Consider the following 16,427-nt stretch of genomic DNA (forward strand, 5'->3'; position numbering starts at 1 on the left):
AAAATCCTGTGTATTTACTGTTAAAATCGTTTTGAAAGTTCGAGCACATGGAACCCAGAAACGAATTAATTCAGTTTCTATTATTTTAAACAAACAAACAAAAAAATCTGTGTTGGTAGTCAAACATGGTTCTGATACGAATTAAGATCATACTTCAAGGTATCACTGTACATGTGATCTTAAATAAGTATTTGCAGTTATCCAAAACAGTTAACAAACAGAAATAATTTCTCTAAACAATATTCTAAGAACTATGGCATTTGTGATTTGTTGTAGACAAAGGGAAAAATTCTAATGCGTGTAATCGCTACAACATTGAATATTCATTTCCTGGAGAATTAAGCCAAAAGAATTCCTGTTTCGCCGACCTCTCGGATTAGAGAGATATTATTATATCAATTGCCAACAGAATTGCATGAGAAACAGGAAAACGGAAAACTCCATTATGTCGACAAAGTTCATACTTTTTAATATATCAAATCAAACCTTCCGTCAGCTTCTAAACAACCTATATTGGAATTACCCTACTATTGTTTCTTTCTGCCAGTCGAACTTAGTAGATAATTTCGTGATGCAACCACATCAGTAGGCACGCATATAAATAGACAAAGAAACGCAACAATTTACATAAGTTTTGCCGAAAATGAAGTAAAGCTCGCCTAACTCTTTTATAAGCAATGGATTCTGGAAATTCATGATCAGAAAAGCACAAAAATGTTATCAGAAAGTACTTATAGGTTAATCTCAACCGTTAAGCCTTACCTCAAAGCCTATCCAAACAATACAAATTGTTATTGATAACACCTTTAGATTTTTTAAAATCTCAATTCATGTTTTTTCTACAGTACACCATCACCTGAATATTATAAAATACACATTATAAGTCTTTAATTCTCTCATCACATTAAAATGCTTCCGATTTCTCAAGAACTTTTCCACTAAAAGTTCAACAACAATAACACATAATTAATATACACCTACCTACAATTAACAAAATATCAACATAATAAAAGTTAGTGTTTTTCTCGAGGGGATCATTTGAGGTTGGGTTGGGAGGAAAATGTCCCTTCCCGAAGTTTATATATATAACTTAGTAATACAGTAATATAGACCGATTAATGAAAAACATGAAACTCTCATCATTAGAGAATCGTACGCTCTACTCCAAGCAAAACCTAAAATGACGGTTCTACTTCTGCTTAAAATACTTTCTACTTTACTTATTCTAAACATTAAAAATTCCTCATATTCAATGTTTTTATATTCCAAGTGGCTACTCAAGCGCTGAAGACCCAGGTTCGATTCCCGGTGGGAGCTCAAGTTTTTTCGGATTCCACATTACGTTGTATTTCCACGTCTTATATAGCCCCAGTGCTAACGGGACGATACATTTCAAATCAATCAACCAAACCAACCCAACAGTGACAATTCAATCTACAAGAATTTAGCAACAGAGGAAGCACTTAAAGTTTTATCAGTGATGGGTTCCAGTATAGGGTTGCCACATTTCTGCATTCTAAATGGAGGACGAGCGTTGTCAAACAATAAATAAATAAATAAATAAATAAAAACAAACTTGCTATATTCTAAAGGCATACTAGAAAAAATTACAGATTGATATCACCCATAACCTTATTACTCTCTTGTTATTAATATAGGATGTGATGTATCTGCACCATACACTATAAAAATCTTGAATGCCTGAAGAGTGTGAAGAATAATACTTGTCAAGTCACGATTACAAAGTTTGAGTTCGAGATGAAAATCGATTAAGATAAAACAAAATATACAGTAATATTACATTTCCTCATTAAAGCCATCATAGTAAGAAATCCTCTTTTACATTGCCGAACTGAGCTATTTTTGTAAGAGAAAACGCATATACCTTGTATATTATTGTCCTTCTTTTATAACAGAATGATTTATAACAGAAATCTACTACGGACTACAAATCAAATTACTGGAAACTGGTCGTAGAATTAACGACAGAGACCATTTAACACATTAATCTTTCTGTAAACAAAATGGCTGAATGAAATTTTGAAATCCAAGCTTACTTTTCGGAGAGTAGATTTCTAGTTAAAACATGATGTTTTACCTATTCTTTAAGCTAAGCTTTATGTAACATTGAAATGATGGACAAAAATTTGTGTTCGGTTTAAAACACTTGAAACAAAGAAAACCGAACTGGACCTGAGTAGCAGGTGGCTACAATTAGGAAATAAACATTTGTATGAAATTAAGCTATTTTTTAAAAAAAAATTTATATCGTAAAAATTAAGGTTAACTTCGTGGGCAGCGTAATTTCAATTCACAGTTTCTTGATGTCATTACGGGCTCAAAATATAATACTTAAAAAAATCATATGAATGTTCACTAGCAATAAACAAATTCGAGAATGTCAAAGTTAGAACTTTTTAAAATCATATTTGCTATTACTGTTTTATTTACTTTACTTTTCATCAGTATACTTGTTTATGACACATAAAAAGTGTATATTATTTCATGAAAAGGAATAAAATAAATAATAATGATAATAATATACTGTTTACTGCCAAAACTGCGATAATAAACTTATAAACTGCGATGGAAATTTAGATGTTTCGCAGTCTGTTATGCAAAAAGCTAAATCTTGAAAACAAACGCAGAATATAGTTAAAGTTCGAAAAAATAATTCTTAAACACCCCAGAAAATATACAAACACAATGCTCAAGACACAACAGTTTTCCCTTTTCTTGAAAACATATAAGGAAACAGGCTACAATTAGAGAATACAATAGCATTGTTTTACTGCGATGTTATCTCTTTACACCTAAAATAACTAGTAACCAACTACAAATTCTACTGCTTACGAAACGATTAATTTTACCTGGCTTTGTTGGACTCATCAAGTCTATGTCCTCGACAGGGCAACAATGGTGTCGCTTTCAAGAAACATCTTTTGTATGTCTCATGTACTCGACAATGACAAGCAGCAACCTGCAAAGAAAAGAAAATACATTGTGTTCATGTTTGGAGGACTTCAAACGTGTCTTAAGAACATATCCACACACACGTAAATTTGATGACGTTTTTGAGTTAAATAGGTTGGAAAGTTATAATAATAAAGTTCTAATGAAAATATATTCCTTAATTGTAATGTCGTTGGTTTCACATATCATATATATATACACTCATACACCTATGTCTATTCATGTTCAAAACCAATACATGGTCGCTTATTTCTCTTCGAAATATCTTACACTCTTAGCTATTCAGTAAACGCAGTTAAACCAAACGATTCGGTATTTGTAGAAATATCACAATTGACTTTGAGGATATACACATGTATAGAACGCGAGATTTCTTAAGATACCGGTACTCTGCGTTAACAACTTCTTACGGATAGAGTTCCACCATGAAGTAAAAAATATTTTTGCGTCCTTCCCTTATTTAATACTGGATATCATTTTTACATAAATTAGTGTGCCTACGATTGTTTGATATATGGATACAAACTCCGTCAAACGGCTATGCCAATCATCAGCAGATATCGAAACAAACAGCATTCAGATAAATGCACTGGCGCAAATCCCGGGGGATGCGGGGGACATGCCCCTCTAATCTTGGAACTGAGGATACTGTCCCCCCCAATAATCCGATTTGAAATGTGCTTTTGGGGGGAGAAATGGGATGATTTGTGTCCGATTGCCACAAAGGAAAGGGAGATAAAATTGGTGTCCGCCAAGAATAAGACTCAAATCTGCCTGCATCCCATTGTTGAAGAGAACTCTGCTTCCCGGATCCTGAACAACATTGTTTCTCAACTTCATAAATATTTGAAACATCGCTTATATATATATATGGGAATGTTCTTACCCCGTCCCCCCAATGTTTTAGACAGATTTGCGCCGCTGGTTAATTGTTATAGAAAAATTTGATATCATGTGATGTATCTCTTAAATATTGGTACGGAAGCTAACAGTCTACGGGAAAATGGAAAATCCTACACAATAATTAGGAAGTTGGTTTTCCATTAGAGGGCGAACAGAGAATTTCCCTCGAAGCTTTACTATGTACCTGTAACCGTGCTGCTTAGGCGGAGCCTTCGTGTTATGATTGCTGATACGCTATCCTTAAAAGATGTGTGTTAGTTAGAGCACGATTACAGGTAAGAGTGGCTAAGCAGTTACCATGCGCGCTCTTGACTTAGGAGACCCAGATTAGATTCCCGACGGTAGGTCATATCGTTCGGATCCCACATTAAGCTGTAAGTTCACGTCTCATATAGCCTCGCTGCTGAAAGGGAGATTAAAATCAAAGCGAAATCAAATCAAGCTAGAGCTAAACAAGTGTAGAACGTTATCCTACGTCCTTGTCAAGCTCTACAAGAATTATCACTAGCTATGACGGTTGATTATTTTCATGGAGGGCACGGTGGCTTAGTGATAAGGTTCATTGAATTCGATTCCTGGCCACGTAACTTCGTGGTGAACAATACCGTTTCCGTGGGTGCGTGGGAGGAAACTCGGGGTACTCAAGTTTCCTTCCACATTACATTCCACCAGTTCTTCCATCATTATTTACTTAGCTTAATCGTAGTCTCATTTAGCCTCAGGGGCTAATAGCGGGACCTTAAACTGAAAGAAAAGAATATTTTCATGTTTTATTTAGAATCCGAAGATTAATGAAAGTAAGTAGAAATTCCATGTTATCCTTAGTGTAAAATAATTTTCAGTCTGTGAGTAATGCTAGTTCCTAATGGCTCACATTTATCGCTCTGCTACGTGTACTACCTGCCTGATGCCAATAGCTTACAACAAAGTGCAGGTAATTTGCAGATTTTAAACTATTGTGACGGTTTAATTGTAATTAATATATGACCATTAATAGACTAGAAACTATTTTGATAATTTAATTACAATTAATTGATTTACCATTAGTAGACTAGAAACTATTGTGATGATTTAATTGCAATTAATTGATTGACCGTTAATAGACTAGACACTCTTATGACAATTTAATTGCAATTAATTGATTGACCATTAATAAACTAGAAACTATTATGACGATTTAATTGCAACTAATTGGTTGACCATTAATAGACTAGAAACTATTATGACGATTTAATTGGAACTAATTGATTAACCATTAATAGACTATTTGTGTCTTTCCATATTAATAGATTGTTACAATTTAATTTCAAATTAAACCATAATGTTTCAATTTAATTATTTGAAAATGGATTGTGATCATGCTGAAACATGAACGTACTGTTACTTAAGTCGTAAGTATATTTAGCATTGATCATTAATATTTGTGGAAATGCAGTTTAGTTGAAGGAAAAAATGTATCGATTTCAGTGTATTTTAAATTAGTAGAATAGGTCTTATTACATTTTATGTTTATATATAGTAAGTATTTTACTTATTTTGTCTCTTTCCGTTTACTATTTTAATAAATTTATCTATAATTTACAGCAAAGAACTGCAATATAAAACCATTTCGAGAAGCCTCAAAACAGGTAATTTCTCTTTCCTAACGTAAACATCGCATTTTTGCGTTGTTTAATGCTTGTGTCTCCTAACAATAAGAAATATTTTCTGTGATTTGTTGCATGTGCTAAATTGAAGACTAGTTTACATGCTGGAATCATTAAACTATAATTTTTGGTCAAATTGAAAATATCCATTGTTCATTTTATTATAACAAAACTAGTGTAAATATTAAAAAGCTAATAAGCTTTCATACTCCCTAGTAACAGCTTTTAAAACTATGGATGCGAAATTAATCTTGCGACAGCAATTCTTTGTTACTGTAATTGTGCGAAAAGGAATCGTTTAAATGTAAATGGATGGTCTTACAATTTACACTTATGTTCCTTATATATTGTTTGTTCTCTGTTCCACCCGCAATAAACAAGAAGTGCATGCATTACTTCATAAAACATTAACAATCCGTTTACCTCTTTTTGTGATGTAGTCATTTCAAGCTTCACTGCAAGAAGGACTTTGCTTAGATTCTGAAGGAAAGTGCATTTTGCGCGTGGGCGTACGTATGCTAAAGAGAGAAAATGTAATTTTGAACTCTGCTCAGAAGAGGGTCTGTAAATTTTGGCTTAAGGGCACTCTAGAGGCCTTTACGTGTGCTGGAGAAAATAGTATCTACAGTTTACGAGAAGTTGACGCTTCTTTGCACGTGTTTCACGTTTCTCTGGAAAATCACTTGCTGGAAAGGCAACAACAAAGCATCTCGTAATGAAAGTTCTCGAGAAGAAAATAAAGAACCCTTGTAAAAGTAAGACAATTCGTAAATAAAAACAATCAAGTGCTTAATAAGTGAGTTTTATTTTTCCCTTATTGTTGTTATATACACTAGAAAATTCCTGGTATTTATTGGAGTAGTAATTGTGCACAAAGTTAAACAATATCTTGCATATACTCTGATGCTTATATGGTGAGAACAGGCACGTACGCAGAAATTTATTTTGGGCGGAATCCAAAACTTTTTCGGGGATCCAAATTAAATATGAGGATAAATTATATTTAAATTTGTAAATTCGCCCCTAAAATTAGAATAAATTTACAAAAAAGTTGGGATTTCCTGGAGTACGGACCTCCAGAACCCATCCACTGCGTACGTTCTTGGTTGCGAATATTAGCCCAGAAATAAGCGCACCGAGGAAGTTTTGTTCGAAGTTTTTAAAGTTTGGGGAGTTCCAATATTGCCAGACACTACGTCTATGTAACATCGAACAACACTCGAAAAGACATTAAGTAATAGGTAAGTACTCCCACCATGTACAGGGTGTCCAGAAAATTCCTTTAAACCTGCACTTATTTCATCCCTACATTAATAATACTCAATAATACTTGCAGTTATGTGTCCAAAACATCCGTATGTGCACCGCCAAATTCCCTGCACAGCTCGATACGCTACTATGTTCTCCTACTCACCGTCAGTTTGTTCATTAATGGTCATTGGCCGAAATCTGTGCAGGCCTAAATCCATTTCCATCTGTAGCTGCATTGTGCTCCTTGCAATTTCAAGTTCTGCAGAACGCTTTCTGATCATTTGATGCACTAATTTCTGGACACATTTCCTTTCGGGTTAATAGAGAATCAGAACGAGGAGTATCCCAGTTGTGCATACTGATTTGATGGCTTGCACTACCACTAACCTTTATAACACATTATTATTATTATTATTATTATTATTATTATTATTATTATTATTATTATTATTATTATTATTATTATTATTATTATTATTATTATTATTATCGAAGTTTAGTTTCCACTTTTTATACAGTTTTCAAAGTAAGGAAAACCTAACAACACACTTTCCTTTTATCAAGTAGATAAATATGATTTTCTTTTCACTAACAAGACTTATCTTATTAGTATTACGGAAAAATGATCGTACATTTTTACCTTCATTTTTTTCATGACATATCCCTACGTTTTGCTTTGGAAAGGTGGTAACCCTACTCAGCAGAGTAAATGGAAGCTGTCCAAGTAATAAAGAAATGGGCTTTTAGCCAAAGAAGGAGCTTCAGTCTGTAAGAGCCTTGGCAATGTAACACAAATAATGAAACAAGTATTTATAACAGCTGTGCCAGCTATCGCAAAATACTATAAAACACAAAATTTTCGTTGCGTTCACGTAAACCGCTACGGAAGAGGGTCAAAGTATCCGAGACAGTTTCCAGAGATCTCCTGTCATGCCTTGTCATTACTCGTGTAATTTCCCGTTACTCTTAGCTCACCTCCAAGAAACCTATTTCTTTAGAGCTAACTGCTATTACCTGGCAGTCCGTTCGTATGCTGTTGGCGGAGGTGGAGCGAAGGGGAATGCGCTGATACGATTTTTTTTTTAGTAATAGCTGGAGAGTGGTTTCCTGCTGCGGTGTCATATCGAAGACTCTTTAGTTAGCGTGCATAGAATGTAATGGATCTTTCTACATACATACAATTCTCAGAAACTTGTTCGATTGAAAGAAGACACTAAAGTCTAAAATTATCAATATAATTGAGTTTATATTATAATAACTTCATTGTAATATCCTAGGGCTACTGCGGGTTCGCCCGTTAGCCCACAAAGTACGTCACTGGAATATCCAAAACTTATGCTTTCTTGTCCCACGTGATCAAAGTCTGACGACTTGATGATTACTTATCAAACCGTTCACAAAACCTATCCATTATCTGCGGAACATTTTCGTTTGTAGTGCTTCCGTTCATGACGCACACACTTGACACTAAGCGCTTCTCCAAAATGAAGTCACTGGTATCTGCCATTCAGAGGCGGATCCAGGGGGGACGATCGGAGCAATCGCCCCCCCCACACACACAGAAGAGGAAACTTTTTTATTTTTATATAAATAAAATCCATTAAAAGTAGCTCTAAGTATAAGTATTACAATCCACCGCATCCCCCCCAGAATTCCATCCTGGATCCGCCCCTGCTGCCATTGTTGTTCACCAAACACGGAAAAGCGACAATGAGCTGGTCAACGCACATACTTTATTCTCCCCGTACGAGGGCTGTTAAGTGGTAATTACGTGTCAATTCAATGGAGTGTGAATTAATCCAGTATACATAAAATCTTCTGATGTTAACACATCGCTTAGTAGAAGGAATTATCTATTAAAAAAATCTCCAGATTTTTGGGGAGAATGAAATTTCATTCAATAATGACTTTAAAATTACACGTTAAATAGTTCTGAAACATTCGTTTTATACAAGAGGTATTTTAGATTCCATTTGGATATCAGGAATGGATATTTTACTCCCTTCCAAAAACAGTCTATGAAAAGAGTGATCCCTTGGAAAGGAAACAATAAACTAACATAACGCAGAAAAAACAACAACAACAACAACAAATGACTTCGAGCTGTTTTCAAGCTTTAATAAGCCTGGAGATACCAACAATGTGTATCAAAAGTCTGAGTCCATAGGCCAATTCCGTTATGAGTTGATATAATTTTAAAAAATGGAAGTAGGTGGTTTTCAATCTAAAATGATGGAATTTTACCAATCACATCAGTCGTTTCCCACATTGCTGAGGCACCCTTTGCTAAATTATATAAAAATGTTTCCAGCTTAGCAGCCTGTTCAAACGGGAAAATGTAAGGGCACGCAACATTGACAAGGGAAATGTGCATACTGTTGGGAGAAGAAACTTAAAATACCTCTAATCTGTTTCCTATTAATGCTGTATTTTTGCTATGGTGACAACCCAAAGGAAAAGTCTCCTAAGCTCGTAGGCTATGGTTAACGAGGATGCTTTTCCGATGAATTATTCCCCGCAGCGAACGCCACCTAGGTGGCTACACGGTAATTTTACTGTCGCCAGAGTTGTAAATCATACTGTGAGCCAGTCAAGGTTCCCAGGTCTTTTTTCTATGTAACCCTATTGTGTTACATAGATTCTTTCTGTGATTAGCTAATTTTTCGGACTTTCCTTGTATTTCTGTGAATTTTCTTTTGTTATACACGCACATACTTTATAATAGCTGAGTTCCAATATTCTGCACAAAGCATTTTCGAAGAAGCTGTTTCTTGCTAAAATCCCCTTGCTTGACAACACGTCTTTCCATTTTTTTCGTTCTTCCAGATATCTTTTACTGATTTCGAAACAGCAGGTGATCTATTGTTCCGAAACGTACCAAATACGCTCGAGCTGACGTATTCTGCATGTTTTTATTGCTTTCGCGTTTGCATCACATTGTGGTTAGCCATTCACATTTTAATACATGGTCAGCGTATTCCAAACGTACGCACGAGCCATAAAAACGTGTTGCGAACGCATCGAGAAGCCCTATACGTAACGCTGCCTTTTCCATTTAACAGAGCGCCTTACCAGTGTGGAGACAAAATGGCTGGTGTGATTGGAAAAATTCTTCCATTTTAGATATATCATATATCCAACAATTTCCTTTTTTTTTTTTTTTCATTTTTCCCTATCTTTACACACAACAGAGTTCGCTTATGACCTCCAATTTTTGATACACCCGCTAATTAATACGTGTGCTACTATGCATATGGACCCAGTTTTAATTCCTGATGAAGTAGTGATGGGCAGTGTAGTTGTTGTTAATAAATCTACCTTTCAACCAACTCCAAACAGGGAGTTCTTTGTCAGAGTCGAATCCTTTAGTTCAGGTAAGTAGTATAATTTCGACTCCTTTGGTTCTCTCATTAATTCCTCCTCATAAGAATTTGTACCTTTCTCTAGATCGATTCCTTTGGTTCCGATGAATTGAATAATTCCGACTTTCTATATGGTTCTTTACTATGATTCCTCCTTTAAGTGCAACCAGTCAAACCACTTTTTTATCAATTGAGAAATGATAAATTATTGCAAAGTTGGTATTGGTTAGGAGAGGGGGCTAATAGAAGTGTATAAAAAGAGATTGCTATGTTTCGAGACATGCGCAGAAAGTTCCGTTTCTTCCTGATATCTTTCTCTTGTTTATTGTATGCAATCAAGATCACAAAAACGAAGAAAGAACACATGCGCGGAGGCTTATTACATGCTTCTTTGTCATTACCTCATTGATCTGAAGCATTGTTTTTCTCCACTTCTATCAGCATCAATGCATCAAGTAGGTCAATTCGGCTGTTCTTTGGTTCTGTCATCTGATTCTATCAACTGAATTCACTGAATCAATCGTCAATTAAATTGGGTGAATCAGTTTCTTTATTATTCTAAATGAATTCATATTTTGATTCCACCAATGTCAATCCAGTTCTTTTCAAAGATTCGATGCTTCATTCCACTGAGAGATTCGTTCTCTCGGAACGAATCGTTCCTGAGTTACTCGGCACTACGATGGAGGTATGTGCCTCGTATACTATTCGAGTAGTGGCTCGGTAACACTTTATATAATAGATCTTGTCACACTGGTTGGTTATGTGAGACATGAGCTATAGTTTAAAGTGAAATCTGAACTGCAACTCGAATTTGATCCAAGGCAAATAGCCCCACCGAGAATCGATCCCACGTTTACGTCCACAGAAGGCACATGCATTACCTACTTGGTCACAAAAAGGCACACTTCTTCTCATATAATTTCGATGCTGTAAAACTTATTAAATTCAGATCATTAAAATGCAATCAAAAGGTCAAATAAAATAATATTAAAGATTAACAAAGTATTCCGAAAGATGATATTCGAATTCCCTATTAAAACGCATGATTGTATTTGAATAGGTCATTTTTAAAAGACAATATATCTACCAAAGTAAATTGTTGACGAGAAAAAAAAAAAAAAAACACACTTTGAATTGGAAAGTCGACATGTGCAATAGCATCGATGATATTGCGACCAGACAATTGGTCTTTAGACAGGGAATGTGCGTTTCTTGGCATTCGTCTCGACCTTGCACTAAAATGAATATGTTGTGGGGATGGACATATGGCCCTTTCGTAATGACTGATTCATTTGAATAAAGTCCCAAATTTTAGAGATCGAACCAAATAATATGGCACATTGGTTGTTATTACAATAGTGAAAGTAAATTAGTTATTTACAATAGTGCTACTTTACAAAAAAAAAAAAAAAAAAAAAAGCATTAATAACAAAATAAGCGTAGTAAAATATATTCAGTAAATAAATTAAAATTATATCCGTAGTTAGTATTCGATACAAAATTATCTTAATACAGTCAGTGACAAAAGTTCTTTTTGTTTGAGGAAATTAGTTTCGTAAACAACTTCAGAATGAAAGGACAATTTGTGCACAGTTTTCAGTATTTTTTTTAAACAAAAATGTAATTTTCTTTACGTTCCAGCCATACTGTCGTTGTACTTTTCAGCCATACCACCGTTATTGCCGAAATAAATTTTACCAAACGGAACTTTTGTCGCTGACTGTACACAATTATCTTAGTTTGATTCTAATGCCTTCTCATAACAGAAGCTAATAGTAACTTCAACTTCTATATTTCTAGTTTAGACTTGTGAGCTATTTCAGCTGAACCATAAACCACTGTTCTATCTCACGATTTTAAAAGGAAATATTTTGTTTGAAAAAAATATTTTTTATTTCTTATGTCCTTTTTGTTAAGTGCAGTTTCATTTCAATCCGAAGATCAATTGGCCGCAGAGGGTAACGCCTTCTGTAGGGACATGAGCATCAATTTACTTGTAGGTCTATGTGGAGATGGGTATCAAGATTTTATTTATTTATTGCTTTTTTTTACTTACACAATAAGGTTTTGGCATGGCATGTAAAGTAAATGATGAAGTGCAGGTAACAGAACTCAAGGGCGTAGGATGTTAGTTGTGACGAAGGTGTTAATCTTCTTTTCTGGGTTTACTCAGAGCGGGTTTAGACACTTGCTGCCTTTATGCAGAGTCGTTTTCACGAATGATTAGCGTCATACTAAAGGCCTGACTACTGCAGGAAACATATGCTACTCGAACTCTTTAGTATGGCGCACTAATCATGCCATCATAACGACTCTACATAAGGCCCTTGGAGCCCTGTTAGTAAACAACAAAGGAAATGAAAATGAAATGAAATCTTTGAGTTTTACGTCCCACGGTTATGCCCGTTAGGCTAAAGGAGATGGTGATGATGAGTAATGAATGAAATGGTGAAATGAAGAGAGTGGGAGGAAACGGGAGAACCCCGAGGAAACCCACGCGCACGGTCGGTTAATGACAAAGGAGTACATTGATGAAGTTACAGTACATGAAATGGATAAAAGGATGCCGATAATAAATTCGACGATGAGTATTATAGTGAGCAGCGGTCTGATCACGTTCATGGATAATAAGATGATCTATTGGTGAATAAGCATAACGTGGTATTAAAAAAAGCTTACTATATATATATATATATATAAATATATATATAATGTTCTAAACAGCTTACCAAATATTTGAGATATTCAAGCAAAATGAAAGTGTGTATAAACATTACTAAAGAATTCTTCAGAAATAAGAAAAACGTATTTGAAAGTCACTGAAGTAAGAGTTATAAATAAGTTATTGTTTATATAAGAATGTGCATTGACATTTCTGGTTCTTCAGTAAAATATTGTAATGGATAAAATACAGAGAAAAATATTTATCTGGCTATCAGCTTTCCCCCCCCCCCCTCATCCGCTAAAGATCACGAGCTGGTGGAAAAATAAAGTGAAGATGATGTCGGAAGGCTTCACTCCCAGGTTTCTTTCATCTCACAGCTTGTGCTTTTTTGATGACTCATCATCTTCTTTGATTCATTTCAGAATTGTTTGCTGAATTTGGCATTTGAGTTCAGGAGGCAAGAACGGAGTCCTTTCAAGTTATTTGACAAAGCTTTATCATAAGAAAAAAAATATTGATTACTTCATAGGAACTCTTCAGAGCACGGTGTTCAGAAAAGAAGAGGTAACAAACTCAGGAGCTTGATTTCTTTATGATCAATTACAACGAAGAAAAACAGTGCAAATCCGGACGGGAGAATGAAAACGAACACAATTCATTTTACTCAACAATAAATAAACTCTTGTAAAGACAATAAAAAGGATCACGCCTGAAATGTTCAATTTCGTTCGGTAGTATCAACCGCTGAAGGTTGTTTGCTGACATCTAACGGTGTAATTTCAACAATGTGTAATTTCAACAATTCTAGAATTATGCACATTTCTTTCAGTAATAAAAATGGGACATAAATAGCCAACCGTTACCCGTAACGATGGTAAAGGGTTGACTTTGCTAAGGAACTCGGGTGAGATAATTGCTCTTGATTATCTACTGCACAAAAATATTTTTTTTAAAATCCACTTTCATTCAAGAGTTATTTGTGTGGAATAGGTCCCTACGTTCTATCATTACAATCTCGTAAGTCCCATTTGCGTGTACTGACATTACAATTTTATACCAAATTTAATTTGCGTGTATTAACATTACAATTTTACAAGTCCCATTTGCGTGTACTACCATTACAATCTTATAAGTTTCATTTGCGTCTACTAACATTACAATCTTACTACATTACAGTGTAGTGGAACTGACAAAATCGAAAACCACAGACCATAACAATACTAAGTGCAACTGCAACGATTTTTGAAAATATTTTTTTAAATCAAAGTCCAATTTCATATACTAACATTACAATCTTATAAGTCCCATTTGCGTGTACTAATATTGTAATCTTATAAATACAATTTGGGTGTACTAACATTACAATTTTATAAGTCCAATTTACGTGTACTAACACTACAATTTTATAAATCCAATTTGCGTGTACTAACATTACAATTTCATAAGTCCCATTTGCGTGTACTAACATTACAATCTTATAAGTCTCATTTAGTCTACTAACATTACAATCTTACTACATTACAGCGTAGTGGAAATGACAAAATCGAAAACCACAGACCATAACCATACTAAGCGCAACTGCAAAGATTTTTGAAAGTATTTTTTTTTTAATCAACGACTATTATTCCATGTACTGCCCATAATTTCCCCTAATCAACATGGCCTTTCACCTGGCAGATTCACCATTACAAACCTAACTCTTCTTACTGACTTTATAGCTGCGTGTTTTTTGTACAAAAAGCAGGTTGATGTTATATACAGTATACACAGACATCAATAAAGCTTTTGATGAGATTAACTATGATGTCCTCTTAAGCAAACTGAAATGTCTAAACCTCTCAAATTTGACACTTAATATCATTCCTTCATATCTCAAAGATCGTAGGCAAAGGGTATCGTACCGAGGTACACAAACTGACGATTATGCAGTGTTCTTAGGGGTCCATCAGGGCTCAAACCTTGGCTCACTTTTACTTTTAATTTTAATTAATGATATTCCCAATTGCTTGCCAAATTCATTTAGTCTTTTATATGTAGATGACCTACAATTCAGAAGATGTATTATTAATGACAATGACACGGTATCCTTGCAAAACGATATAAATACAGTTTCTAAATGGTGTCAACTCAATGATCTGAACCTCAATGTAAATAAATGTTTTATAATGTTATACTCGCGCAAGAATACATCCCTAAAATGTAAGTATTGCATTGACAACGTCAATATTAAAACGATCGGAGAGTTTAAGGACCGCAGGGTCACTTTTGACACCAAACTAACATTTTCGCTCCACGTTAAAAAAAAAAAAAAAAAAAAAAAAAGTGTGAGCAAAGCTCATATAAATCCGGGATATACGATAAGAATTGGAAGGAATTTCAAGAAACATGACACATTAGAAACGATATACAGGGTGGTCCAAAAGTAGCTATACATCCCTGCGTTGGTCAAGTATAACATTCTAGCTTATAGGTTTATTTGCTTCGGCTGTTCCGACTTTAAGATGTAAGGAAAAAGACATTAAGAACAAACAATAAAGAAACTAAGTCTATATGATGGATAACAAAAGAAATGATATAAAAAGCAATGAGCTGATTAATACGGGACTAAATACATACTTTTGGGTCACCCTGTATAATGCAATCGTTAAATCGAAACTTGAATATGCTGCCGAAATCTGGAGCCCTGAAAGTAAAAAAATATAGCTGCACAATAGAAATGATACAATCCAAATTCGCAAGGTACTAATTTTCAAGGAAACAGGCATATATCCTAAATTTGAACATACCAATTCTTTAATTAGACAAATGAACATTGTATCCCTTGACAACAGAAGAAAAGTTCTTTACTCTGCTTTCTATACAAAAATATAAACAACGAAACCCAAGTGTCGCAATTACTTGAATTTCTGAATTTGAAGTTCCCAAAGTCAGAAGATTCCTAAATCTTGGCTTATTTCGCTGTAGAGCATTAAAAAAAAATAAATAAAAAAAAATTAATGATAAACTCACCTGTTTGAAGCATGTGTGAATTCTGCAACAAACTTTGTGTGGTTTATCCACATATTGATATGTCCAGAATCCTTAATTAAATTTTAGCAAGCAGTAAATTCCTTAAGTGATAGAATTAATGATTAACCAGTCATTAAAATTATCACTTGTGTTTATCCTTCTGTTACATATTTATCTGTTGTTATGAATACTGTAAATGGGTATTTTAACCTGTAGTATTCTCGAAATAAATAAATCTTATAGGTTATAACTTGAATGACTTAGAAATCTCTCTCCACGTACAGACATCTTACAGGATGCGTAAAGTAGTTAAGGACATAAATAAGGTTTTTATTCGTTGGAACCTTCCGATGGCACTACGACACCCGTTGCCAAACTTAGAAAGCACGTACAGTATGAGGATATTACAGTTTGCACACCAGAGCAGAACATTATTAATGCGAGCCCGAAAAGTGAATGAGGGACATTATCAGATATCTGAAGGTTCCTGGCGGTACACCCAGACTATAGTTCGATTGAACATTTGCTTTAAGTCGCATGCGATAAGAAAATTAAAATTCTTGACATTGTGAGCTCCAGATCAAAGTCTTCCGCGATTATTAAACATGGTTAACT

At 34.6% G+C, this 16,427-nt stretch overlaps 1 protein-coding gene across 3 annotated transcripts in view; it reads right to left on the reverse strand.

Moving 5' to 3' along the window:
• Nucleotides 1–16,427, reverse strand: part of wry (delta and Notch-like EGF repeat containing weary) — a 980,891-nt gene that overhangs the window by 13,051 nt on the left and 951,413 nt on the right. For all 3 annotated transcript variants that reach the window (XM_081755853.1, XM_081755854.1, XM_081755852.1), the window contains exon 11: nucleotides 2,871–2,980. In XM_081755853.1, coding sequence (XP_081611979.1) covers nucleotides 2,871–2,980 — 110 coding nt within the window. The remainder of the gene's footprint in view (nucleotides 1–2,870; nucleotides 2,981–16,427) is intronic.

This window comes from Thermobia domestica, chromosome 4 (assembly GCF_964235325.1).
Source record: "Thermobia domestica chromosome 4, izTheDome1.hap1.1, whole genome shotgun sequence".
Classification (NCBI taxonomy): domain Eukaryota; kingdom Metazoa; phylum Arthropoda; class Insecta; order Zygentoma; family Lepismatidae; genus Thermobia; species Thermobia domestica.